Source organism: Protomyctophum bolini (genome assembly GCF_963924005.1).
Source record: "Protomyctophum bolini genome assembly, chromosome: 17".
NCBI lineage: Eukaryota > Metazoa > Chordata > Actinopteri > Myctophiformes > Myctophidae > Protomyctophum > Protomyctophum bolini.
The window spans coordinates 30,581,608-30,609,173 of record NC_137878.1 but is presented as its reverse complement, the minus strand read 5'-3'; the positions used below and the strand labels follow the sequence as shown (position 1 = coordinate 30,609,173).

Sequence of the window (27,566 nt, the reverse complement as noted above, 5' to 3'; positions counted from 1 at the left end):
ACACCAAAATGAGTGCCCGGTCAGGGTTAAATATCCATTATGAATGTACTCGGGGAAAATTAATAACGTGACAACCGCAGCGCTTCTTTTATAAGAGCGGTGATGGAGTAATTAACCACTTTCAAACCCGTCTTATGGCCTACTTTGGCCATGTCATTACAGGCAAAAATCTCATTACAGGCAAAAAATATTCCCCCCCAAAAATAGGTAAAGTAGCATCTACAAGCTTGCAATGCATTGTGAGCTTGTAGACAATTAAAAAAAAAAAGATATGTTGCCTATAGATCAGTCTGTGTCTTCCCAGATACGGTATGAAGGTCACGTGACTCCCAGAGTAAATTCCCCAGTTGAACTGTTGTACAAGAGACTGCATGTGTGTGCAAACCATATCTCCATTCTCCATTCTCCAGACACATTGCGCTCTTCTCATCATTTTTCGGTAATAGGCTGACACAAGGGCCAGGGGGGTCACTATTGTCTTTTTGTTCCATTCCAGAAATGATAAGAGCCATTTCTTCTTAGATCGGACACAAGGATTCTTTTGACGGCACCGAGATAGAGTTTTGAAATTTTCAAGGAAATCCATTTAGTGAAAAGATTGAAAAAGAAAGAAGAAATTGAATTGAGGAGCAAGCCCGGCAGATACATCCTAAAAGAAAGATGCTTCACATATCGAAGAGTGAACTCAAATAAAGAAATATCAAGGATGGTGGCCAGTGGATATTTTGATATTTCTGCTTTTGAACAAGGTTATTATCAAGATATACCTGAGAAATAGAGTGGTAGTAAGTGAAGCGGAATGGTTATAATTTAATACTCTACCTTGAAAAGGAATGTGGGCTCTGAGGTTTGGTCTGAATTGAATTGATTTGAGATACATTTTGATCCGAGGTCTGGTGCATATTTAATTGATGGAGATTCATTTGATATGAGTGCTAATTGAGGAATCACTGTGGATGTATTTATTCCAACAACTCTCTCTGGTAGCATGACAGAGTCAAACTGAATAATTGCAAATCAAATCAAATCAAATCTAGCCTAATTATGTTTGTGTTAAACCAGACAAAAAGGTCTTCTCTGACTTCTCTTCTGACGTTCTGACACAATTTAAACAGAATTAGAAAATAAATGTAATTTTAGTGCTAAAACAAGACTGAAATGTTTTGTTGTTCTATCTTCTGACACAATTTAAACAACGTCACATGATACAATTAATTCAATACACTGTAATGTTAGCAGTAAAATAAGTCTTCTTTAACCTCTCTTCCAACACCATTTATCCACTTGAATCCTAGCATCCCTATTCTGGGGCCAACATTCAGCAAAAATAGCAGATCTACAAGCTCATACAACACATTGTAAGCTATCTTGTAGATCGGCTATTTTTGGCAAAAAGGTTATTTGGCGTCGAGTGAAATACCAGTGGTCCGAGAGGGGCCAGATGCTCCCCAGCTGATGGAGAGCTGGTAACCAAATGTACCCTTATAGACCTGTAACTCTTGAGTGTAAAATCACTACAGTCTACACAATTAGAGAATGTACTGTAGAATAATTGTTATTTTGATCAACGTTGGCCTGTTATCTCTCCTATGGTACCAGTGCCACATCAATAAACCATGGAATTGCGGACAAAATCGTATCCAACGATACCAAAATATTCTTTAGTTTGAGTCCGAGGGGCTTAATCTCATCAAATGGTGGTATGCCGAATAAAAAATATTGGCCTTTTCCTTGACATGAAAAGGGTTGAAAACCACTGGAAAGGATCTATGGGACCCCGGCCAACTAAGAATATAGGGTTAAAACAACAGGATGAGTGATGCATTCTACTTAAGAGCTTAAGGACCATCACAACTTGGGTCATAGTAAAGGATTCACCTCAACTTCTGAGGATAGTCCAAAAAATGTATGCAAAAAAAATGATGACCAAAAATAAAAAAGCCTTTAATTTAAAGTGGCTAATGCATTGCGATTAAAATGCACGTATACGTGTTGCGGCACAGCTGCCTTCATCAGGGTGACTAAATTCTGTCTAGGCTATACGATATGATGTCACATGGATTAAAGCCTTCCGTTCTCTTCCATAATGCAGTACCTGGCTGGAGAATTCATCTGGGCTATATCCGCTGCCATGGTGAGGGCATATTCACTATTGCATACTGACACCTAGTGGCGAGAAACACGCACTACTAGAGTAAATATCCATTGAGACATGGAGGAGGCCTCGTGTCAGCTCCAACTTTGTCCAGCACCCAGTTAATTAATGACTGCGATATGGCTCTCTCTCTCCCTTGCTCCATATCTCTGTTCTTGTCTTTTAAGCTCTCTCTCTTACTCGCTCTCTCTTTGTGTCTCTGACTCTCTCTTTCTCTCCGTGACAGCGTTACGAGGAAATGAGAAGTCCCTTTCTTAATTATTCTGTTACACACAGGGACTGGGGTTGACAATAAGGATGGGACTGTGTTTTTGTGTGCATGCAGTGCAAGTGTGTGTGTGTGTGTGTGTGTGTGTGTGTGTGTGTGTGTGTGTGGAGGGTTGGGGGGAGAATAACACTGTGCTGGTTGAATTAATAAGCCTTTTTAAAAACCGCCTCAGGTTGAAATTGGATTTACAGGCACTGCCGAATTCACTCAGGCACATCAAAGAACGTAATTCATTGACCTTGGGAGTTAGTTGGGTCCATAACACACAGGGTGCACAGTAAAATGTTTGGTGTTCATTTATCCATTAGTAAAGTTTAGAGGGTACAAATGCAACCAAATTACAATGTCAGAGTCAAGTTAATACAGTGTCAAACCAAGAACACTTTACGTATGATGTTGTCAGTGTGAGTTGACCCATGCTTGCTGTGCATGTCATGTCATGTTTTTTTTATTTTATTGCTTTGATTGAATACTTTACAAGTAATGCAAACAGCACGTGGTACAGTAAGACATTAAGGCTAAAAGGATAACACAAAAAATACTTTCCATTGTGGTCCTACTGTATGTATTCAAGTCAATCCAATGGAGCTAAAGTATTCATCAACACAGCATAAAACATTTACACAATAGTCAGCCAATACAAACACTAAATGCACAAAGGAGAAAAAAAGAGGGAAAATGGCAGCAGTGAATGACACCTCCTTTCGTTTATGTGTGTGGGCTTGGTTACAAATCCAACTAGCCGTTGGGGCTTGGTTTTTATATTCTACATTAAAAGTGTTGGTGAGTCAAGCTGAAATGGCCCTGAAAGGTAAATGGTGCATTTCAATAGCATCTTTCTCCAAAGCACTACAAAGTGCATTACATTCACCCATTCACAGAGGCAACCGTGCAAGTTACCAACCTGTTCAATGGGGAGCAGTGTCAAGTTGCTCAAGGGTACGTTGACACGCAGCCAGAGGGGGCCCGGGATTGAACAGGGAACCTTCAGATTTGTACATAGCCCTAAAGTTTTTTTGGCATCCAACTACTTCCACATACTTCAATATATTCAGCTTTAAGCTTGTATTTTTCTTTTTGCTAATTTTAATTTTGTAAACGTTTTTGCATGAGGAACGCTCAGATCTTTCTAGGTTCACACAGAGGGTATCTGTGGTTGCTAGAACAACAAATACAGCGTTGCCATAACAACGCATTCAAACCTGGACTGGACTGGATCAGGGAATTTTCTACTGTACAACATACATTGCAGGTTTTCAGCGAGCCCACACAGTTTCTGCAGGAACTGCTTTTCTAGTTATGGATTCATATGTATCAAATGCTATTTACAGCCACTTCAAAATATGTATAATGCATTATAATCTGCTTATACTGTAACAAGTTCTGACCAGTCATTGTCCGACAATGACAACCTACCTGAAACCCTAACCTAACCATAACCGCAAGCACGGAGCAGCGCATGTTCGCCAACCTTAACGCATGTTCGCCAACCTTGATCCGGTCGCCAACCTTTACGCATGTTGGCTAACCTTAATCCCGTCGTTTTCCGCATGTCGGACCAATGACTGGTTGGAAAAGCGTACGGACCCATGTAACACTATAATTTTAGTCATAAGCACCACTCATAAATACTCAATGATTTATAACAAAAAGTAACCATAGCTCACACCAAAAATTACTTATTTTTTATAAATTACGCAGAGTCAGACTCTCCAGTCATCAAATTATTGGCTTAGGTGACAAACAAAAAACTCTCCATGAATTCAAGGTTTCATGGGGTGTGTAATTTATAGAAAATAAGTCATTTTAGGGGTTCCTTAAGCTTCCTATAATATATAATAATAATTATATGTATAGCAAGTGTTGACACTGGAAATAATGTCATTGAGAAATTATACTGTGTATATGGCCAACCCCACCCAGGTGACACGGCAGTGTGACAAAACTAACTACTATACAAAGTACTGTAAGTATTGTAAGTCGTATTATAGTAGCATTATAGCCAGGTCTAGTTTACACACAGTGGAATGTGTGACTGTGTCATACCATGTTCATCCATGCAGTCCTTTGAACCATGATGCAATGCAACACAGACCACATGGAGAGCAGATGAAAAGGTAACAGACAGCGGAAGACTAACCACGAGAAACATGATCTCTCAAGACAGATTGTGCTAACAGCAGAATCTGTCAGCACCACTGCCCTAAACATGTAGTGCTGTTGTTAGTAGGAATAAACAAAGAGCACCCGTGGAGGAAGTGGGTTAAGAAAGCAAAGGAGTTCCTCTTTCTACTTTTTTTTTTATTGCATTGAACCAAACATCTCTATTCTGTGTCTGTGTGTGTGTGTGTGTGTGTGTGTGTGTGTGTGTGTGTGTGTGTGTGTGTGTGTGACTGCATGCATGTGTGCGTGTATGAGATAACTGAACACAGTTCTACAGGCTGGCATTTCAAAGGCTCGTCCAGGGTTTACACAAAGGACACAGTTTGACTGAACGCACTTCCAGTTAGCTTGACTGACAGCCAATTATAACTGTCACTCCTGGTTTCTTGGACGAGAAAGACGGGTAGATCGGTGTGTGTGACGTGTGTGTGTGTGTGTGTGTGTGTGTGTGTGTGTGTGTGTGTGTGTGTGTGTGTGTGTGTGTGTGTGCGCGCGCGCGTGCAGTGTGTATTATGAATACTCATCTCTCCCCACCATCCCAACCGCAGTCTATTTTTGGAGAGGAAATACACTACTCAGTCTGTATCGCTTCTGATGAAACCTTTGATCTATAATTAGAGGAAGAGGAACAATTGAAGCATGCAGTGCCTCAAACCGCAGCGTTCCATATTACATCCTTGCTCACTTCCTTGTTTACACCAGATCAAAAACAGTCGATTTTCACCTTTCAGTGTATCATCATACTGAGCAAGCTACTGTAACCAGACCTAATGTCCCTTCATCTCAATCACATCAATTTGGATAAATAAACCAAACAGGAAAGGGAGTATTTTCTGGCCGTTATGGGGAGTGGAAAATGCATTTACAGCAATGGTTCTCAAATGTTTCAATTTCAACTAGCTCCCATAACTCTGAGATTGTAGAAATGGAACCAAATAGACCATTACGGTTCCATTTTACACTCTCAGAGTTGCAGACCTGTAAGGGTCCATTTGGAACCTCCAAGAAAACCTGACACCACATCACTGATGTGGCCCGGGCCGGCCTAGCGGTCCGGGTACCTAGGCTGCGAATCGGGTTCGGCTCCGGATCCCGATGGCCAGTGGCGTGCACAGACATTTAGAGGGGCAAGTGCTCAAGTGAAAAAAGGGCACCTTGTGCAGTGCGTGGAACCAGCCGGTTGCCTTAATAGTGTGAGATTTAGATTTTGAGGCATAAATAATATATTAGAAGCTTTTTATCAAGAATTGATCATTGTCATTATGGGCCATATATACTGTACAGTGTACACTGTACAAAGAAAGGGCACATTGCTGTCCAGAGGGCAACGGGCAGGTGTTCTAGCACCACCTAGTGTCTATCTGTGCACACAACTGCCGACGGCCTTTGCCGTGTGTCACTCCCCATCTCTCCCCCACATTTCCTGTCAGCTTACTGTACACTATCAAATAAAGGCAGAAAAGAATATCTTAAAAAAAACCACACACACACACACACCAGAGGAAGTTCAACGAACCATGTGCAACCTAACCTGACGCTGCCAGATGAGGGCGGTATTGGGGAAACATATTCCCCAACACAACACTCATCTGGGATCTCTGACGGAGTTGAGCCCTGAGTCAGATCTGCTTCGTACCGAACCAATCAGCGTGAGCTAAAGGCGGGATATGTGCAAAAGCGGATGTGACGGTATATAGACACGTCGATATGATTGGTTGTGTTTGCACGCCCACACAGTGATAGACAGACGCTCCCATCCAATCATCTACCATGTATCTTGAAAAAAAGGAACAGCCCCGTCATCGAATTTGCTTCCGCGATCCCAGATCCAAATAAGCTGTGAAACAAATTTGTGTAGCAAGCTTTTTGGATCTGGCAGCGTCAGGTTATGTGCAACCCAGATTCGGCACAAACAAGGGACTAAATTAATTTAGCTCCTATGCCACCAAAATGTGGAACGCCCTACCAAGAGTCATTAAGACATGCAATCCCTTGACTCCTTCAAAACCGCCCTCAAAGGGGACCTACAGACGGCTGCAATTAGAAACTGGCCCCTGTAAAATCTGAATCCCTAACCCACCCCTTTTCCCCTCACTGTATATGTTTATTTTCCCTTTTTACCTCCTCTATGATGATTTCCTGTTTTGACTATATAGTTGTGTATATTTGTATGTCTCCAATTGTTTTGATGAATTGAAAATGGTGGGCCCTATTGTAAACAAGTGTAATGCTTTATGGTGTCGTCCACTCACAGTTAACAGTTGTTGTATTGAGTTGTACTTGAAATGTACTGTAATTCTGCAAAGTGTCAATCAAACAATCAAACACACACGATGTAAAACTTTCAGATGAGTGCATGCATGGGAGATCCGTGAGAGGTTAAGAGCCATATTTTGCGTCTCTTACGTAGGCCTACCACGTCTAACTTGAGACCTGGTGAAGTGGCCAATGCTGTTTAACTATTTTGAGTGGTCAAATCGCATTGGTCACGCCTCCATGTCTTAAGTTAAGTCATAATACCTGGTACTTAATGAGGTTATAACATCTCAGGCTGCTTTAGTTTTTCTTACCCGTGTGAGCTCAGACTCCGAGACGGAGCGGTGTGGTGGCGAGGGTCGCTGGTACCCGCTGGAGGGGCTGCTGTCCCGGTACTGGGGGTACCCGGGGGGGCTGCCGTCCCGGTACTGAGGATACCCGGGGGGGCTGCCGTCCCGGTACTGGGGGTACCCGGGGGGGCTGCCGTCCCGGTACTGAGGATACCCGGGGGGGCTGCCGTCCCGGTACTGGGGGTACCCGGGGGGGCTGCCGTCCCGGTACTGGGGGTACCCGGGGGGGCTGCTGTCCTGGTACGGGGGGTACCCGGGGGGGCTGCCCTCCCGGTACAGGGGGCTGTCGTCTTCCAACAGCAACACGGATCCTTGGTCCACGGACTCCTGCTCTTCCTCCAGCTGTGAAGTCATGTTGTCCTCGGGGCACATCTGGTGGTCGATCCCATTCTGGCTCAGGTTGCAGTGAACAGCTGGGTGTAAGGCGACGAGGTGTGAGGAGGGAAAGGAGAGATGCAAGGGTGGTGAGGGAAGGAGACAAGGAGACAAAGAGGTAGGGAGGGAGGCACATGGAGGTCAAAGGAGGGAGAGAGTGAGAGAAGTAGGGATGGCGGACAAGAAGGAGAAAAGGAAGGAGAAAGGAAGAGAGGAAAGAAAGAGCAAGAATTTGAGGCAGGACAAGAAGAGGGAGAGGTAAAGAATGTCAGTATAATATATCAGTTAAACCTTTCTAAAGTCATGATTAATCATACATACACATACCATAAATATATATATATATATATATATAATTTAAATTTATATTTTAAACTGGTGACAATTTAAATCGATTTAGTAAAACAGTATCGAAAAGAGGATAGTACAGTTGGCTTATCCACCTCAGGATTGAAAATAGGGTAAGAATATTGTAAATAAAACATATATTATTTTATTTTATTTTCATTTGCTACAGTATTGAAAACAAACAGTGTTGTAAAAGAAAAAGAAGAAAATACTGGATTTCAGAAATGATAATCGGTCATTTGTCTAGAAAATGTATTTGTTTAAAAAAAATCGTTAACAATCTTCATCATGAACCTAATCGTGATTCGAACCGTATCATGAATTGAGTGAATCGTTGCCTAATCAACTCTGATGATCTCTCAGTCATCACACATCCAGAAGTTATGCCAAAAGATGTCACACTGCTGAAATTTCACTAGATGGCGCCAGATGGCATTAGATGGTGGAAGAGTAGCTTGTCTATGTTTCACCATCAATCAATACATGCATAAATTAAGGCCTCAAACCAGAAGTGATTTGGTTATATTTCAGATGTTATCCTATAAGCATTGAAAATATAAGCCCTGCGGCTGTAAACATGGCTGTGGAACTCACTTTATCTGATACACATTGCCTGTATCTCCAAACAAATCTCAAACATTTTCATACACAGCTAAGCTCATTCTTCTAAAGAGGATCTGCATGATAGTGTGGCTGTCATCTAAATCAGTGGTTTTCAACCCTGTTCATATCAAGTCCCATTATTTATTCAGCACCAAAACTCTCAGAACCAACTACAAAATATGTCCACATTCCATGCTGTATTGATGTTGATAGGAGAGATAACAGGCAAACGATCAAAATAACAATTCTTATACATTCTCTAATTGTATAGACTAACTTAAGTAGGCCAATATAATTGAACTCTTGAGTGTGTAAAATGAAACCAAATGGGATAAGGGGAGTAAGGGTACACTTGGTTTCATTTTACACTCAAGAGAACAAGATCTATAAGGGTCCATTTGGTTACCAACTCTCCGTAGCTGTGTACCACCTGGAAGCCCCACAAGGACCACTGGTGGTCCCCGGACCACTGGTTGAAAACCACTGATCTAAATGCATCAAATGTAATTAACCCATTTTGCCGTTAGCATCATGTTGTGCTATAGCTATTGAAAAATAGCAGATCTACAAGCTCATAGCACGGCACGCCACCGAGTGGCGCGCTACAAGCTTGTAGGTCTGTGTGATAAAGACAGAATGGTTTCTCACTTTTCCTCTTGAGCCACACATGTTTAATGTTTTTTCATTTTCTGTTTAGCATAACCTCATTTCATACTCCACATTACCACATGTCAGTATTCAGTCATTATCACACAGTTTGCTAACACCCACTACTCACACCATCCTCATTTCCTGGTTAAAGTTACAAAAAAGAGTCACTACTGCATCCACTGCTCCTTTTATAGGTGGAGGATTCAAATTGGGTTGCACCATGTTGCAGGGGTGCAGGTGTCTGGCAATACATACTATTTAGTATGATTGCAACGAGACGGGTTGTTTAAAACCTGGTTTGTTAATTACTTTAGTATTGACAAGTATACTGTAAAGGTTGGGAAATGTTTTCTGTGTTACATGTTCACTAGATTTGTAAGTGAATGCTTTGGGGAAACCTGTCTCTAGACAGATGGTATGGGCCACTAGTCAGAGGCCTGGGTTTGAATTGATGTCAGTCCATTGTGAGAGATGGAGGGAGATTGAAGGGGCACCATGCGGGAAGCTCTGCCCTAGTACAGTGTTAGGACTTGTAATGTCCAGACTGGGTGCTTGAATTTAAGCATATCATGTAATTATTTTCATTTATTTTGGAAGTTATATTTTGTTTTTGTGAAAGAAGTATTTTTCCTGAGAAATTATTTTGAACCTTATTTTTTGGAAACCTTTGAAGAAAATACATTTTGATTGAGATTGAGATTTTTACAGTCTGCTATTTTTGAAAAATCGAAGAACGACTGACATAGAAACAGCTTTTTCAGAAAACTGTCAGGATGTAGAAGACATTTTTCGAATCTGATCTCAGGTCAAAATGTAATTAATGCAAGACAGCTTCAGTCAAGTGAATCAAAACGATGAACAAGCCCAGCAGTGAGCAGAGATGATGTTGTAGCAGAGCAGACAATTGTAGCAAGCCTTTATACGAGATCCAGGATAAAAAAAACTCACACATCAGGTTTTCATCATACTGTACAAGGTTTCATCACTTTGGAAGTCACTTCTCACTTCTCACAGCTCTTTGATGTGCTTTGTGCAATGCTGACATGCAAGGTTGTTACACACGTACTCTTTTGATGATTTACAGGCACCTATTTTTAGGCCTTGTTTTAGCTCCGGTCGTGATATGGAGGAGAGAACAGGATGTTAGCAGCAGGGAGCTGCCAGGTGAAAGTGAAAGAAACATCGTTCCATCATCAAACAATCAGCTCTTTTGCAGGAAAAGACTGCAGCTCCTCACTCAGAGAGGGTAAATGGAACCAAATGGAGCCGTTAAGGGTCCACTTGGAGTTAAATGATCACTACAGATTTTATGGTGTACTGCAATGTAGGGGTCAACGTAAGATTTTTGAAAGGCTGCACATTTTTGGGCTGCACATTTTTGCCAGCTACTGTAATAGCTACTTTAAACAGGTTGCACACACACACGCACACACAAATTGTACTTACATTCATAATGACCAATGGCTATTTCTGGGGAGGACAATGAGCTGAGTAAACCATCTGATTTAATAAACGTCTCGGCTGCATAAACGTGAGGATGTCTGGTTGCATTAATTTCCGTGAGGATTCTGGCAATGGCATATAGATGAAAAAGATGATCCATAAATCAGCCACGCCGCACTGGCAGGCCGCATACACACACAGCCTTGGAGCACAGCCCAACTCAAGGGCTCGTTACAGGCCACCGTTGCTGGGCAATTACTGACCGCAAGCCTGACATAATTAAAAACGGTTTGTAAACAATAACTTCAAAACTGTTCCAGATGAAAGACAGTATGAAGGTAGGTGTGTGTGTGTGTGTGTGTGTGTGTGTGTGTGTGTGTGGGAGGGGGGTAATCTTGTCCTAATGTCTAGCATTGATTAGTTTTGTCTCAATATATTCTGAATCAATGTAGTGTGTCAAAACACAACACCTTGTGAACTTGTTGTAGATCAGCCGTTTTCGGCAAAAGGGTCAGATGGGTGGGCCACACCACATGCACTTTCAGAGCATGTGTTTAATTTAATGATCAATCGTGTTCCAGTTTTGATAAATGGATAAATGGAAAGGGTACTGAACGTAGCATACTTTAAGTTCACGTTTACCGGTATCACTCTTTTTTTTCAAGGTTTAAAAGAAAACAAAAATACCACTTAGTTTTAAATTAATGTTATATCATTACAATCTTAGTGTTTTGTCAATTATTTGGGGGCCTATTTTTGCTATATCCTCACGGGCCAGTTTAGGTGGTAAAGACTTTTGAATAGACCAACTGAGAAATGGAAAATTGACTGAAGAAACTTAGGTAGCAAAAGCTTCTTCCTCAAAAGACCTCAACACATGAAAGAATGCCAGGCAGAGTCACTCCTTGAAATGTGAAAACAAAACCCATGTCTCCAAATCCCTTCCAGCTCTGCTTTCTCAAACCGGTTTCCCCTGAACCATCTCTGTCCCTAAACAATTCAGATGAACAACTTCCTGCACAGTGCAATCCTCTGCGTTCATTTCCCTCAACTACATTTGTATCTCTCACAGTAAAAAAAACTAGCATGACTTCACAGGAGAATGTGCCTCGTTTAAATTACACAAGGGCCTCTGAGAGTCTGTGAGAATTATTGAGTTATATAGGAAAATGCGCATGAGTAGGCCATGTTTCAACGGACCAAAGGCAACTTGAGATGCACGGCACGAAAGCATTGCTCCCTCACTCTCTCTCCACTCCTCATCCTCCTGGCATCTCCCTAACTCAACGCATGACTGGTGGTGTGCACTGTGCAGCCACTCTGGAGGAGAAATGAATTATACATCCTCTAACAAGACAACACAATGCACTGGGATGTTATGAAGGGAGACAGAGAGATTGTGATTAAAGAAGACGAGGGCGCAAGGGCAGACCGACAGGGGAAAGACAGGTTCAGTCCTCTCTCTTGCTTGATGAATGGAAGGGGAAGGGGCAACATGGGGTTTGCTGGGGGCTAGGAGATAGGAATGCTTTTTTTTTCTTTTTTAGCAACAGTTGCTATAAATAGCAGCATTACATTCATCCTTCCCTCCTTCTTCCTGACATGCGCCGCGCGTACGTGCATTGCAAGAGGAACACATCAGATGAGGAAGAAAGTCTCCCTCCCTCCTCCCATGGCCTTTTTTTCTCCATACCTCAGTGAGACGGCGTAAATACAGAGGAAAAAAGGGAGAGAAACTGAATGAACGTTACACATGGATGTATTACTGAACGTTACACATGGATGTATTACTGAACGTTACACATGGATGTATTACTGAACGTTACACATGTACTATTACTTACTGCAGCGCTATTCACCATCTTTGGTGGGAGACAGATTGATGGCTTGGGCCAGAGTGATGATATGGTTCCGAACACACAGGCACCGCCATCTCTCAGCATTTGGAAGATAATGGCCCAGTTTTCAGGGGGCCATTATGCGAAGTATGTGATCAGCATACAAAATTATGTTGGGGTTTATTTGTTTTCATCTCAATTTCCTTTGTCCCAGCAAGATTATACAGTGGGATTATCTACTCTTGACCAGGTTTTATCAGGTGCAAAGGAGAGAGGGTATACATTGTGGCCTGTAGTCTGTACTCACCAGAATGTTTCTGCATTGGGCAGTGAAAGAAGGGAATTGCAGCGATCCATCAATATATTGGTAGATCGACCGAGGGAGATTGTCTCCTGCATGGGATTATTCGTAGATTCCCTGAGTTTGTGTATCCAAATGAATGCATATGTAATACAGCCATGACCGAGGTTGGCTAACAACAAAAGCCAGGCAACAATTTATTCATCACATGCCCATAGCCTTATTTACCAACATAACTATCTTGACTAATCTTAGATCAGCAGACAACGTTTTACTTGTTGTTGTCCTGTGTCCCCCCCCCCCCCCCCCCCCAACACAAAACTGGTGACGGAAGGTGACAGGGGTGTCCACTTTTAAAAGACTTTAAAAAACTCATTATAGAAAAGCTTTTAATTAGTTTGAATGAACATCTAGTTTCTGCTTTCTCTTTATCATCTTATTTTTCATTATTTTTGTATTGATCTTTTGCTTTTGTTAATTTCCATTGCTGATTTGAATTGCCTGTTTATGTATTGTACAGTATGTGAAGCACTTTGTAAAAATGTTTTTATTATTATTATCAATTACCATTTTTAGGCACTGCTTTAAATCTTTGTCACACAACTGTTCCACCATGAGTTTATGGGATATTTAGCCAAAAGGTGACACTAATCATGATTCACAACGAAAAGGACATGGGTGCGTTTGTTCCCCCAGCTCAGCCCTCGGGGGTTCTGAAGTGGACGTCTGGCAGGGAACATGGAAGGGCATCAGCAAAATGACACTTGCTCTTTTGATATGCAAGAACAGCAGCTTTGGAGGTTTACATGGAAATCTGTCCCCTCTTTTTTATTTATTTAAGGAGTTGTTTTTACAGCGTGCCTCATAGGAGGCAAGCCATCTGAAAGAGGGTCTGTCTGTGGCTAATCTCACAAATCAATGGACCGATCAGCAGTATATTTCTTATAAAGTCGCTTCATGATGACAGATAGATTCCGTGTTGTCTAAAAATAAACTCTCCCATCTGAACCGATTACAACCAAGCAAAAATACTTTGAAAGGGGGGCCATAATGACTTCCACGCCACAGGCATGTTTCCAATTCTGATCACTAAGGTACGCTATTGACGAAAGATTCCACCTTTATGAGCAGCGTACACTCACTGCGCAAAGAACGTAGTTGCGCCCGGCGCCCGCCCTGCACAAAGAACGTAGCTATACGTTCTAGTTCTTTGCGCAGTGTGGGTGGAGGCCTTTTTAGGAATAATTTCAGCCAAGCTCCGGCTGAAATTAAGCACCGAGTTTAGGGTTAGGCAAAGTTAAATTGGGGTTAAGTTTAGGTATAGGGTTAGGTTTAGGCATAGTTTTACTGAGGTTAAGGTTAGGAATAAGGTTAGGTTTAACCGTTTTAGCATAATATACTTAGGTTACTTTAGGAATACCGGGCGAGTTGTTAAAGGGGCGAGTCGTTTGGTATTCATACAAATGAGTGTGTGTGACATAACGTATGGCTGAAACTACAACAACATTTGGATGACACACTACTCTCCGAAATGATTCTCAGTGATGAACAATATGACAAATCATGTACTTCATCATTTTCTGCCTACAGTATCTGGATTATTTATCCTAAACGCTTGAAGAAGGCTTAAATGCCTCTGTGTCTAATGACCATGCCATTACAATAAAGGCATTTCAGTCAGACAACTCTTAGAATTAATTCCCACTTTGAGGACCACTGCTTTATGGTGCAGATATGGTTTAAGAATCATCATACGCGGCATCGTATCAAAACCTAACCCACGGAAGACTGTTGACTGGCCCTAGCCTACCCGCTGCTATATTATTATCTCACAACATAATGTTATATCATTGACCTAAATGGCGGTACCATATATCAACAATGATAGTCTGATAAAAAAAGGTTAGGCCTATGTCTTTTTCAGAAGTGACTTTGGACATGTGAAAAACATTAGTTAAACAGTGACGCATTACTGTACTTGGGTTACATCATCTTCGGATACTTGAATGTTTTGACATTAAATAATAATCCTGTACTGTGTAGTGCTTTGTTTCATTAGCACAAGCTTGACAAAAATGTCTGCAGCTTGTTGTTGTTGTTACGCTGCTGGAGCTCAAATTATGACAGGCAATTCCTGCTGTCAGAATATGACCCCCCAGTCAAAAAACATTTTGTTTGAAATAGACACTCATGCTTTCTAAGGTGTGATTTGGGGTCCTAATTATGAATACAAAATTAATATCAACATCTTAAAACAAAAATGTTGAATTGTGGGTTTGAGCTCACATGCCCTTTTGATGTAAAAGGGCATGGAGTAACTACCTGTCAGTGGGGAGTGTTGGCTGGGAGGAGGAGGAGTAGGACTAAGGCCCTATACTCTCTTGGGGGGGGGGTAACTACCTGTCAGTGGGGAGTGTTGGCTGGGAGGAGGAGGAGTAGGACTAAGGCCCTATTTCATCCTCTCGGGGGGACGGGACGACGACGACACACTACCCGTCACTTCATACACATAAAAAATAATAATAGTCAGGAAAAACAAAACGGGGGACAGATGCACAAAGGAGAGCGCTTCTTTCACCTGGCAGTTAATGATACGCGTGTCATTCTTGTTTAGATATCAAACAAGCAATCCAGTCAAACCATAGTCAAACACACAGACTTCAGTCATTTTCTGGCCATAGGGTGCAAATTTCAAATTGTGCTACTGTTATCTACTACAAATACTATTAACATTGAGGGACTGCAGTTTGTTCCAGCGGTGCAATGGCCCTTTAACATGCATGTGCTGCTCTGTGTGGGAGATCAGCTGCTTGAAATGTCACATGCTGTTGTACTGCATGTGACATTTCAAGCAGCTGATCAATTGGCGGTCTACTGATTCAGTCTGCACCCCCCAAAGAATTGGGGTGGTTATAGAGGGTATGCGCATGCATAAAGTAAATGGGAAAGTTTCCCCGGCCGTCAACAGGATTTTCCAAACAGCGTTGAAAAGTCGACTCTGTCCGGTCGAATGAAAATTCCAAGGATTCGTCAGCGACGCGTCACTGACTGTGGTTTATAAATGGCTTTGAGTCCGTGTTACTTCCGTATTATGTAGCATAACAGTGACGTCACTGACCAATCCTTGGTATCTTTACCGTTAGTTAGTTATACTGAGTCTGGTTCTGGGCTAACACTTCGTCACTACGTCTTTCAGGGCTTAGGAGGCACTCCCATTGGCTTAAGCAGAGTTTCAGAGTATGGGTTCAGACTCGGGGCAGCCAATCATGACTAGGTCGTAAAAGCCAACCTGAACGAAAATAGGTCCAGGTTTCACCTGACAAATTATACATTATACTACACACACATTAAAACTCCCCAGGAAAGTGATTGTGTACTAAACAATAAACATCATTAAAATAAGCTCTGGTTGCAAAAGGGATGAAGTGGCCCTTTAAGTTAACCTCTTGAGTGTATTACTGCCTGGAGACTACTGTAGTAGTTCGCAATCGCAGGCCACACACACGCTCCATTGTTTGCCGTTTCATGTTGCCATTTTGCACAGGGCAGCAACTCTACAGTAGAGGCCTATAGTGCCTCACAGGAGTCTGCCTCAAGATGCTTCTCTAAAAAAATTGCTTTCAAAGCCAGGGAGACAGAGGGAAATTAATTAAGATATATTTCATCCTATTTTGCTTACAGCGAGAAACAACATGAGATTAAACGTGGGCGCTTTTCCCAAGCTAAGTTAAGCTCATTTGTCTGTGTGTGAATTTCCTATGTGGGTGATTCTTCTCTCTAAGATGCAGAGTGAGTTAACTTTATCTGCCACATGTTATAGCTATCCATATTATCTGTGACACTGTGTGCACAATATCATTATATCAGCTTTCTTTGCAGATAAATGAGACCACAAAGCTATGTCAGCAAAATAGCAAAACTACACAAGTCAGGTGCTTGTGTCTCTGTGGCACAGAGATAAATTAGGACAACAACTTTGTTACCCAAACACACATTATGTCTCTCTAGTACTCCATACTAAAATATATGCCAATGATCTTTATAGTCACCATTTAACATTCACATGGTTAAGTGACACAGTTTTCCCCTTGCTTTCTTAACAGTATATGACTCAACTGTATTATACTGTATGTATTTTGATTACGGATAGCAATCATTGCTGTACTGTCTCCATCTCTCCAGCTCCTTAAACACAGTAAATGGTAAATACTTTTCCCGTTCATTTAATACTAATTTTATTTACATTTAAAAACATTAGTTAATGGACACCCAATTGATACAATTTTTATCCCATGAACCTCAATCTATACTAAGACCTCAGTGTTTTTAACTTTTTTTTTTTTTACTTTTATGGTTCCATTTGGTTCCATGTATGAACTCTTGTTTACAGACTTGCAAGGGCCCATTTGGTTCCTATTTAACTATCAATCGTTTATTAAGAGGACCCCTAGCACTCCCTCAAAGAACCTGGAGGTTCCTGGGCCACATAAGAGTCTAGCAAGTTGGTAGCAAGTGTTCAAATAAAATCATATAAAAAGGGGATTATGGCTGTAACATATACTCTATACTAACTCTATGTAACAGAATTCTAGTAATTGTCTCCCACGTTTGAATGAGTTTATCATGTCCAATGTAATTTACATGAAATTGTTTGCTATTTATAGTTATTATAAGTGATAATCTGATGGACACCAACTTAACTTAACGTATATGAGGGAAAGAGAGACAGATAATGGATGGAGAATTGGAGACGTGGACTGAAAATGAGAGAAAAATGAGATGGAGAGGAAGAGAAAGGGAGGTGGGACAGAAGCAAGTAACAAAAGAACATCTGGAGAAAATGGGAAAGAATCTGTACAGTAGAGAGAGAAATATGACCCACTTTTTAACAGAACCAAGTGTGACTGAGCTAAATTTAACTACTGTACACTCTGGTCCACCAGGGAGCACAGAACCCACACATAGTTACTAACGCTTCCTGCATCAAAGGCAGAGTGTATGCACAATAAAAATAGAACTGTCGTCATTTGGAGAATGAGGAAAGGCTATAAATATTTCACAAAAAACACAATTCAACTCAATTTGCGATACCTCAAAGTGCCAGGATCTATTGCAGCAGAAATGGAACGGCATGGGGTACAGTGGGAGTACTTTGTCAAGTTCACTACATCTGGCATCACCCTTTACCTTTTCAAAGTACGATAATACCATTCGTCACAGACTTTGTCAGTAAGTGACTAGTATCACTCTCGGTACAATGGCAAGAATGTTTGTTCTCCCATACCTTAGAATGAGATGTGGAAGTGTTAAATAACTATATATTCTGATAGAATGAGATGTGGAAGTGTTAAATAACTCTATATTCTGATAGGTAACAGGAGTATCCATGTCTCTCCAGCTGTTTATTTAAAAAAAAATGCATTAACAGCCATGCTGGAGACAGTGTGGCCACAAGGAGGCGGGCCACGTTCATATATTCTGGACTTGTCCTAAAATTCAGAAATACTGGCAGGATATCCACTCCACCTTGGAGACCATTCTGTGTTTTAAGATACCTCAGACTTGTTCCTTTTTATTGCTGGGAAATATACCTGAAGAGTTTCTAATACATGTTAATATTTAATCAAGATCCTCTTAGCAACAAGTAAGAAAGCGATCACACGACACTGGTACCAACAGGACCCACCAACGAAAGAACATTGGATGGACATTACTGAGGAACTTATGGAAAAAACTAACATTCATACTTAGACTTAAGAGGATAAGTTCTATAAAAAGTGGGAAAAGTGGGATCTCTTCTTTCAGCCTAGCGATAATGTATGAGGATTTCAATGCATGTATCTTGTAATATGAATAATGCAGCCTTGATTTGGTTTTCGTATTGTTTTTTTTGTCTGTCTTTTCATCAGGTCGGGACACATTTTATCCAATCAGGATAAAGAACTCAGAAGTCAGGATACAGATTCAAGTGAAAAAGTGCTCCTCAGAGCACAGGTCTCCACACGATCAGGTAGGTCATTGTGGGCCAGCAAGGTTGATGAAATATGAAAAGAATAGGACAGATCCGTCTTGAGCACATGACTATAGAGCGTGATGTTTAGACAGAATCTGTAGGAGTAATGTAAGAAAAAGATTGCAAAAATTGTCCTATTGGTGGCACTATAATAGGCCAATGTGAAAAGGGTGGCATTCTTCCATTCCAATTGGAATGTGTTTGTGCAGAGTTTCACGGCAATTGGACGTTCATGATTTGAGGCATTTTGTTCAAATTCAAAACGAGGATCAGGATGGAATATGAAAAATGGGAAGGATCCATCTTGATCACATGAATATAAAGAGACTTGTGTGACAAAGATCTGTTAATGAGTAATGTGTTTAGCAAAAACCAAAGCAGAACTCAATTAATACAGTTGCAACTTGCAACCACTATATTAATGGCAAGTATTTCATACAACTTAAGTAAAAATATTGTGAACTATCCCTTTTTAAAGCCGTTATAAAAGGCACTCACGACTGACTTCACCTGACATTGACCCCTTCTCTTCCTTCCACAGCCACTGTAATATCAGTGACAACCAACCGTCGCACTTCAGTGGCCTTAATCAGTCAGCGGTACAGAGTTCATTGAAATTCATGGCCATCAGGGACATGGGTGCTTGCAATGCCATGTTCTGAATAAAATGTACTTTATGCAGACCGCAGCCATCTTGCCATCCAAGTCTCTGTGTGTGTGTGTCTGAAATCCACGTAACTCAAGAACCGTTTGCCCCACCGACTTCAAATTCAACACACACGTTCCACACACCTACAGGGCCTAAGGGTTCGTCCCACAGACTTCTGACATCATTCTGACGTTCTAGACTCCATATTTGGGCATGCCTGACAAAGCACTCCATATATGGGCATAAAGGGCTCCAACGGGCACCACTCTAGTTAGGTTAATGGCAGGGTGGCAACTAGCCGCAATTTGCCATTTTACAGCCCATACATCCAAACAGAAAAGTCCTATCTGATTGTATTAAACGTCAAACTCACCAACATTGCAGCTGTAAAAAAAAGCTAAAAGTGTTTGTTTCATAAAAAATCCACTGTAGACATGTTATGAGATACTTTGTCAATAAATTCCTGTCAAGAAATTGGACAGAGTTCAAATTACTGGCCTAATACTGTGAAGGGCACTGGAAGTGGCTTATTTTTGCAGCTTTCCCTGGCCTCAAATGCTTGTTCATCAGGTCTAAATATACAGTAGACACCCCGTTCGGTTTCATCCTTGCGATACTACCACAGTATGAATATATTTTGAGTGGAGTGTAAACTTAATTCATATCGAGCACTGACGCAGGTGCTGACGATTCATATGGTAAATATAGAAACAATGTTTTTTACAGTAGCTTTATATCACACTAATCGACACTTGCGTATTCCCAGAGGTACCCACCCTGGCCAACCATACTTCCCCATTCCCCTCACAACCTAGACACTGATTCAATCAAAGCCTAAAAGTTACATTCTATTCCTGTTCCACAACCATAAGAATCTATCACAGGACTGCATATATCTGCCGACATCTTCAAAGATGGAAAGCATAAAAGTCACACGAAAGATATTCCACCCAACATTTTCTAGGGTATTTCAAATGCACAAGAAGGCATATTCTATATCTGCCGTCTGCTGTGCAGTGGTGTGTGTCCCACTTGGGTTGTTCCATTGGTACACGTCTACAGAGCAGCTGCAGTCCTGATGAGTGACGTTACCTGTAACTGCACGTCACCCTGCCACGGTTGACAAGCAGTGAAGCTGTGGCAGTTAAGCTATGGTTTGAAAAGCAATGATGATCACAAGATCTTCATCAGGAATTTTAGTTCAGTCAGATAACTCACAAATAGATTGAACCAATATTTTATTATAGAATGAGAAGTGTGGATATAATATAGATATAAATATAGTAGATATAAATTGTGATTGGCCAGAAATGAATGAGATGATGCATGATGATAAGAGCGCCCCTCACCTCACTCATTTTTTGTCTCCGTGCTCAGCACAATTAGACAGCCATTAAACATTAAGCAACCCCACCCCCCCATGGGGAATAGCAGAGCCCACATCGGTGGTGCTAGGGTGGCGTTTTAGTCTTTGATGGATTTTACCAACAGCTTTTGGGCTGCTTTAGCAAACAACCCGACTCCGAGGAGATGGGTTGAAGGTAGAAAGGTACGCAGGAAGAACACAGATTTACTATAAGTGGGCTTAAATACCTTGCCAAATTGGTCAGCTGATTGCCACGTCAGCGTATGATGTATGGGTCTGGCATAACACTGTATATACGTACCCACATACAGTAGTAATGCAGCTTATTATCCATTACAGCCTGCTGACTGAACCAACGTTGCAAGCTACGCATCATTTTTATGCACAGCATTGCGTTTGTACCACAGAATGTGATCATTTGATTGGCTGAGCACGGAATGTGATGATGTATAATAAGAGCGCCCCTCACTTCAAACAAGTTTGATTTTGTTGTTAATTCTTGGTGATGATCTTGTGATAGACGTTAAGCATCAGTAAATAAGTGATGTTGATAACCGGTGTGTGAACTTTTTATTTATTTATTGTTGACCTGCCCTTTGTCAAGCACCTGGACACAGCTGTGGTTCTCAAAGTGGGGTAAGGGGACACGTGGCTGTCCCCTGGGGTTACAGCGCATGCATCAAAAACCGGTTATCCTTTATTTTATACCTCAACATCACACACCATTTTCAGGGGAGAGGGGAGTTGCACCACTCAGTTCACACGGGTGTGATTTTTAATGGCTTAAGCAGCACACATCTTCTATCATACCGGACTAAACCAACTGGCAGGCAAAATGTTACGTAAAGCTCAAAGAGCATGGACTAGAGAACAGCACACTTGGTGCTGTGGGGAAGATATGACTCTATATTCCCTGCAAAGCCTGGGTTAAATGAAGTGAAAGAAACCAACTTGCTGGACAACAAAATAGCCTGACATGTTCATCATCAGCCCAGGCCCTGGGAGGGTCCTTCCCTGCCTCTCCCCTCCCAAGAGGACAGTCAGTCAGGCCAGCTGAACTATAGCCGAGGCCCTGGGTCCTTCCTCCCAGGCGGACAGTCAGTCAGGCCCAGGCCCTGGGTCCTTCCCTGCCTCTCCCCTCCCAAGCGGCCAGTCAGTCAGGCCAGCTAAACTAGCATGGACACTGGGGCAGTGGTGGAAAGTAACTAACTACATTTGCTTAAGTACTGTACTTAAGTACAATTTTGAGGTATTTGTACTTTACTTGAGTAATTCCAATTTCCAATACTTTTACTTCTGCTCCACTACATCTCAGAGACAAATATTGTACTTTCACTCCACTACAATTATTTGAAAACTTTAGTTAGTAGTTACTTTGTAGATTTGGATTATTACAAAATCGCAATATGCTATTGCGTCTATGGGTCTATGGGCCCTCTTTGCACCAGTGCCTTACCCCTTATCCCTAAACTTCTTTGCCTTTTTTGCAATTTGACACACATCATGTTGCAGTTCACAAGCCAAGGCCCTCGTTTTGACAGAGGTTGTGTTGCTCAAAACAACTCACCCACCATTTTACAAGTACACACCAGTAGCCTACAGCGGAGGCTGCGGTATGATGTAAGTTCAAAGTTAACTGAATCGGGGGTACATCATCCCAAAATTCTAGCAATGTGAGCCTTGCTTAACCCAGAACACACTCTCATGGGGCTGCCTGAAGACAGGCACACAGACCCCTTCAAACCCACGCTTTACATTTAGCAGCGGTGAACTTCAAAATACTCTAATGCTCACATCATGACAAATGCAAATGCTGCCACAAAGCTGCAGGACTCTGAAGAGGTAGGCTTAATTGTCTTCTCATACGTTATTAATGATTCATGCACTTGCCCTATATTCACTGTCTTATACGTAGGGGCTGGTAGAATGGTACATCGAGAAACAGTGACAGTGACACTGCAGAATTAAAAGTTTTATGACATTTCATATGGTCAATAAAAGCACAGCCGCAAAATGCTGCAGTCTTGAAGAATTTAAATCTAATGAGGCCTATAATTTATCATGCGCAGTCTATACTGTAAATAGGAACAATAATTATAATGAAACTCTGGCACATTTACAGTAATGCCTATCAATTTACACTGTTTCTGCAACTTAAACTAGCACGACGACTTGAAAAGGTAGCACTGCCCGAAACTCACAAGCACAATATCTCCCCTGGAAAAGCAGGGATGCCTATTTGACAGAGCAGCAAGTTTGGTCTCCCACACATCATGGGAGACCAAACTACACACACAGGACATGAAACTTAGAGATTGCAGATTTAATTTAACCGAGACTGTATACATATTTATACACACTTAAAGTTTTTTATGTATACACGCATTTATACACAAGTACAATACTGAGGATTTTACATTGTAGAAAATAGAGATGCTCCGATAATCGGCCACCGATCGGTGATCAGCCGATATTCACTCCAAATGACTCAATCGGTGATCGGCAATTTACCCTATCTGTAGAAACCGATCTTTTACACCATTTAAGTGGTATAAATGTCAATCAGATAGTATAATATAATGTTGCATCTTTCTGACAGGCCTAAACATTCTCCTCTTCCTCCCTATACACAGGAAAAGTTTTGACATGGGTTTGACATAAACTATGGAAATATTCAAAATGTTCCCCTTACGCACAAGATCGGTGTCGGTATCTGCCGATCATGAGAAAAACAAAATGGTGATCGGGATCGGTCCCAAAATATCCCGGACCATCCCTAGTAGAAAAGCAAAGCACAAAAAACACGAGGCTGCTCCATGCATTGGTAACACTATAGTTCCAAAAAAGGGGAAAATTAAATATTATACTAACTGCATGTCAGCTCAGGTCAATGTGTCAGTTTCTCTCTGAGGCATGCCCCCTCACTCCCTGACAAGAACAGACTTTTCAAGGTGTCCTATTCCAACTACCATGCATTACACAAATGCTTTAGGCTATTCTGATAAAATATGATCTGGCCTTGTCGCTTTGGAAAGGCAGTTTTTCTGCACTCTGTGCTCATCCATGGCAGATGCCATTACACTTAACTATTGCAGCTTCAGTGGATAATGGCACATCTCATCCATTTTTGTCAAAGATGCAGTGAATCGTATTGCAATTCACTGAATTGTTCTCTAAATCTGCATGATTGACTCAACGCTGCACTGTTGTACGTTTGTATGTTTGCAAAGCAACATTGTATTGTACGGTATGTTTGCAACATACAATACAGTATTGTATGTTTGCAACATAAAATACAGTATTGTATGTTTGCAAAGCAACATTAAAAAAAAAACTCCAGGCCACAGGCTGCACAAAGGACACTACAGCAGTGGTTCCCAAACGTTTCAGGCCGAGACCAGAAAGAGAGATTAGATGTTTGCCCTTGACCCAAACTATTGGAAATAGCAGATCTACAAACACAACGTGATGCTTCACACCACGTTGTGAGCTTGTTTTCACTTGTTTTTTTTTTGTTTTCACTACTTAACATTTGTTTTCAAATTGATTTGATTTCTCCATGAAATTACTGAAAATAATCTTTGAACTTGGTTTTAATTCATGGAAAACTTTGCTTTTTGGGAATGTTTTTTGAAAATGTTTTGATATAATAATTAAAAACAATATGTACAGAAATTGACCCACACATGGGTCCCGACGCAGTGTTTGTGAACCAGTGCACTACTACAGCATAGACTTCACTGTCTTGGATAGATTATAAAAATAAATGTAGACGGCAACCGGGTGAGCAGTATGGGTTAGCGCCCCAGCCTGTGTCCTCCGTGAGCCCAACAAACCTCGGTGAGGCCTTTAGGAGGGCCATTATAATCCACCACTCCTGAATGAAGTGCCTGGTGCTGGGAGTCTGGTGCAACGCACAGGTCCTGGGCCTGGTGAGAGCAGGAGTGGACCTGGTGAGACGTAGGACGTCTTTTAGGGAACTGTGTTGCTGTCGGACAGATTAATATATACTGGCACGGACGATCATCTTTTAGGGAACTGTGTTGCTGTCGGACAGATTAATATATACTAGCACAACGATGATCTTTTAGGGAACTGTTGCTGTCGGACAAATTTATATATACTGGCTCAGACGATCATCTTATAGGGAACTGTTGCTGTCGGACAAATTTACTACAATGTACTTCAATCAACTGCAATACAAATACTTTGACTGCTGATATTCACAGTTTGCCGTAAGACCGTCAATAAAAAACAACAATTACTTGATTACAGTATTCCATAATAAGTTTGTTTTGGCCTTGCATGGTAGCATGAACTTTATGCACCTCACTGAGGCACTCAGACTCAGACCTCAGACTCAATAAAATCAATCAAATGTTATGGAGAATATGTATGCGTTTACTGCACGCGTACAGTGCGTTTGGATAGGACCAATATATGTCAATGATACCAGCTACACCAGACGCACGGATACTGCGTGCTCTAAAAATAGGATCGGTTCAAAAAAAATTACGTGCGTATGCCCCCATGCGCGCGTATCTATATATCCTCCCGGAAGGTCCCGCACAAATCTGCCGCGCACCACAGATCTGGTGTAGCCGGGGCCTTTCGCACGCATACTTTGTGCACGCAGTGCGCTTACGTCAAACGCACACATGTAGCTTGGCCGTTAGGCCTACTGTTGTTTAAAGAAGGAGAAGATTGATATGATGATTGCATAGTTTTCTATGCATTTCGGGGGGTTATTACGCTATGCGGAACGTGCAGGGATGCCCCCCCATTAGGCCCATATATTCGTCCTGCCCACCCTAGTGGGCCAGGCTACAACCGGCCCTGGTTGAAAACCACTGCTCTACGGCAGTGGTTCCCAAAGTGGGGTCTGGGGACCCCCAGGGGTCAGAGAGAGTTCCAGGGGGTCCCCAGCTAAATTATAGTTTGGAACCAAATGGACCCTTATGGGTCTGTAACTGAGAGTGTACAAATGGAACCCAACAGGTCCATTTGTACACTCTCATTTACATGAACATTGATTTTACAATATAGATAGTCGCAGAGATAGAAATTTCATTAAATGGGAGCCATAGCCTAATTCAGGTCAAACCTGCATGGGTGTTGAAAATCACTTATCTTATCTTTTGGGGGTCCTTGGCATATATTTTCTAATGGGGGTCTGCAGGCTAATGAGTGTCGATTTGGGGGTCCTTGACAGGAAAAAGTTTGGGAACCACTGCTCTACGGGACCATTATGGGTCAGTTTTTACACAGAGTTAAAACACTGAGGATTTTAGAAGAAAGAGAGCAAAGAGAGCAGTGTATGCATCTCGACATTCCATCTACCTTTGCAAGCCTCCAATCAGTGCATGTAAATATTTAACTGGTAAATAGCAGGCTCACTTGAACTTCTAACAAAAAAATAGGAACAGGAGAGACAGGTTCAAATGAAACTGATAGCATCGTACAGTTTAAGGGCTACAAAGACTGGACAAATAAAGCATCATTGTCAGCCAGAGAGAGTAATAGGGCTGTCAACTGTCACATACCAAACGTACCATGACTCCTGAGCAAACCAAAAACAAAGAACGAAAAGCCAGTTTTAGGGAATGTACAAACACAGAACCACTAAAGTTCACATAGCCTACCTCTCATTGGATTTTGAATCCACAAGATGCCTCCGACAAGGTGAGGGGACTGGCCCATCATCCCGGAACACTAGGGAGAAGTGTCTGACACTGTTTGACAGCACAGGAGTAGACACTTTTCAATCAGCAGCAATAATAGGCGCCTATTGATCATTAATGTCCTTTACGAGAATTGTTGTTGACAACACAACAGTGTGACTTTTTGTCCATGCCACCTGCTGCGAGACGTATCCGACCCTGACTGATGCTCCAATAAACTGAATACTCAGAGAAAGAGACTGCGCTGTGTTGCAAATGGAAACAATGATGTTTATCGTAAGCTCGTAAATAGCTGTTCTACAAGCTCACACAGCGTTGCATTGCCGCGCGTTGTGAGCTTGCAGATCGAGTACGTGCGTTATTTTCTTTTCTCTCGGAAGTCGTGCGCTTTGGTCTCACCACGTACGACTCCACGGAATCCTCATGAAAAACAGACGAAGACTATAGAGACCATTAATAGCCTACTTGACATAATGCAATTAAATGTTTTTGCTCTCGTCTCGTTTATATGAACCTGCTGCAACACTGTCTCTGCCACACCTGTTAAAGCAAATTGTCTTCCCTTCATTCTATCTAGCCAAACCACTCCGTTCTGAACACAGACGCACACAAATAAACAAACTATGACGCTTGAGCCGAGTTAACAACACCAATCTTCTGTATTATGGCATGTACTGTACGGCCAATTAATGCATTTAACATGCATGCAGCAGCAGCACATATCATGAGACAGAGACATGAATGGTGCACTGCACAGTGATAAAAATGACCAGGGCCATTCTTATTAAACGCGGAGAGCAGACTAGGCTGCAACATATCATCCAATCACAGCCATGCTGACTGCCTGACTTGATTGTGCACAGCGCGTCTTTATTGAGCCGCAGCTCTCCGTTTATTTATTTATTTCACATCATTCATGATACAATAACACCTCCTAATAAAAGCGCCAAAAAAACAACTGACAATGTCCGTTGAAACGCTTAAATGAATGAGCCTTACCTTCGACAGCCATTGTTGTGCTACTCCATAGATTTGAGCATCATTCGCAGAATCGCAGGGAGCTGACTGAGGAAATGTTTAAGTCAATGCTCTCCTCTCATTACCTT

General features: G+C 41.7%; 1 protein-coding gene across 1 annotated transcript in view; it reads right to left on the bottom strand.

Annotated features, from left to right (window-relative positions):
* The window catches only part of samd12 (sterile alpha motif domain containing 12), a 122,444-nt gene extending 94,878 nt beyond the window's left edge, over nucleotides 1-27,566 (bottom strand). The window contains exons 1-2 of the mRNA XM_080788169.1: nucleotides 27,460-27,566; nucleotides 7,157-7,605 (exon numbers count right to left, since the gene is read on the bottom strand). Of these exons, the coding sequence (XP_080644295.1) occupies nucleotides 7,157-7,605; nucleotides 27,460-27,472 (462 nt within the window). The 5' untranslated portion in view covers nucleotides 27,473-27,566. The remainder of the gene's footprint in view (nucleotides 1-7,156; nucleotides 7,606-27,459) is intronic.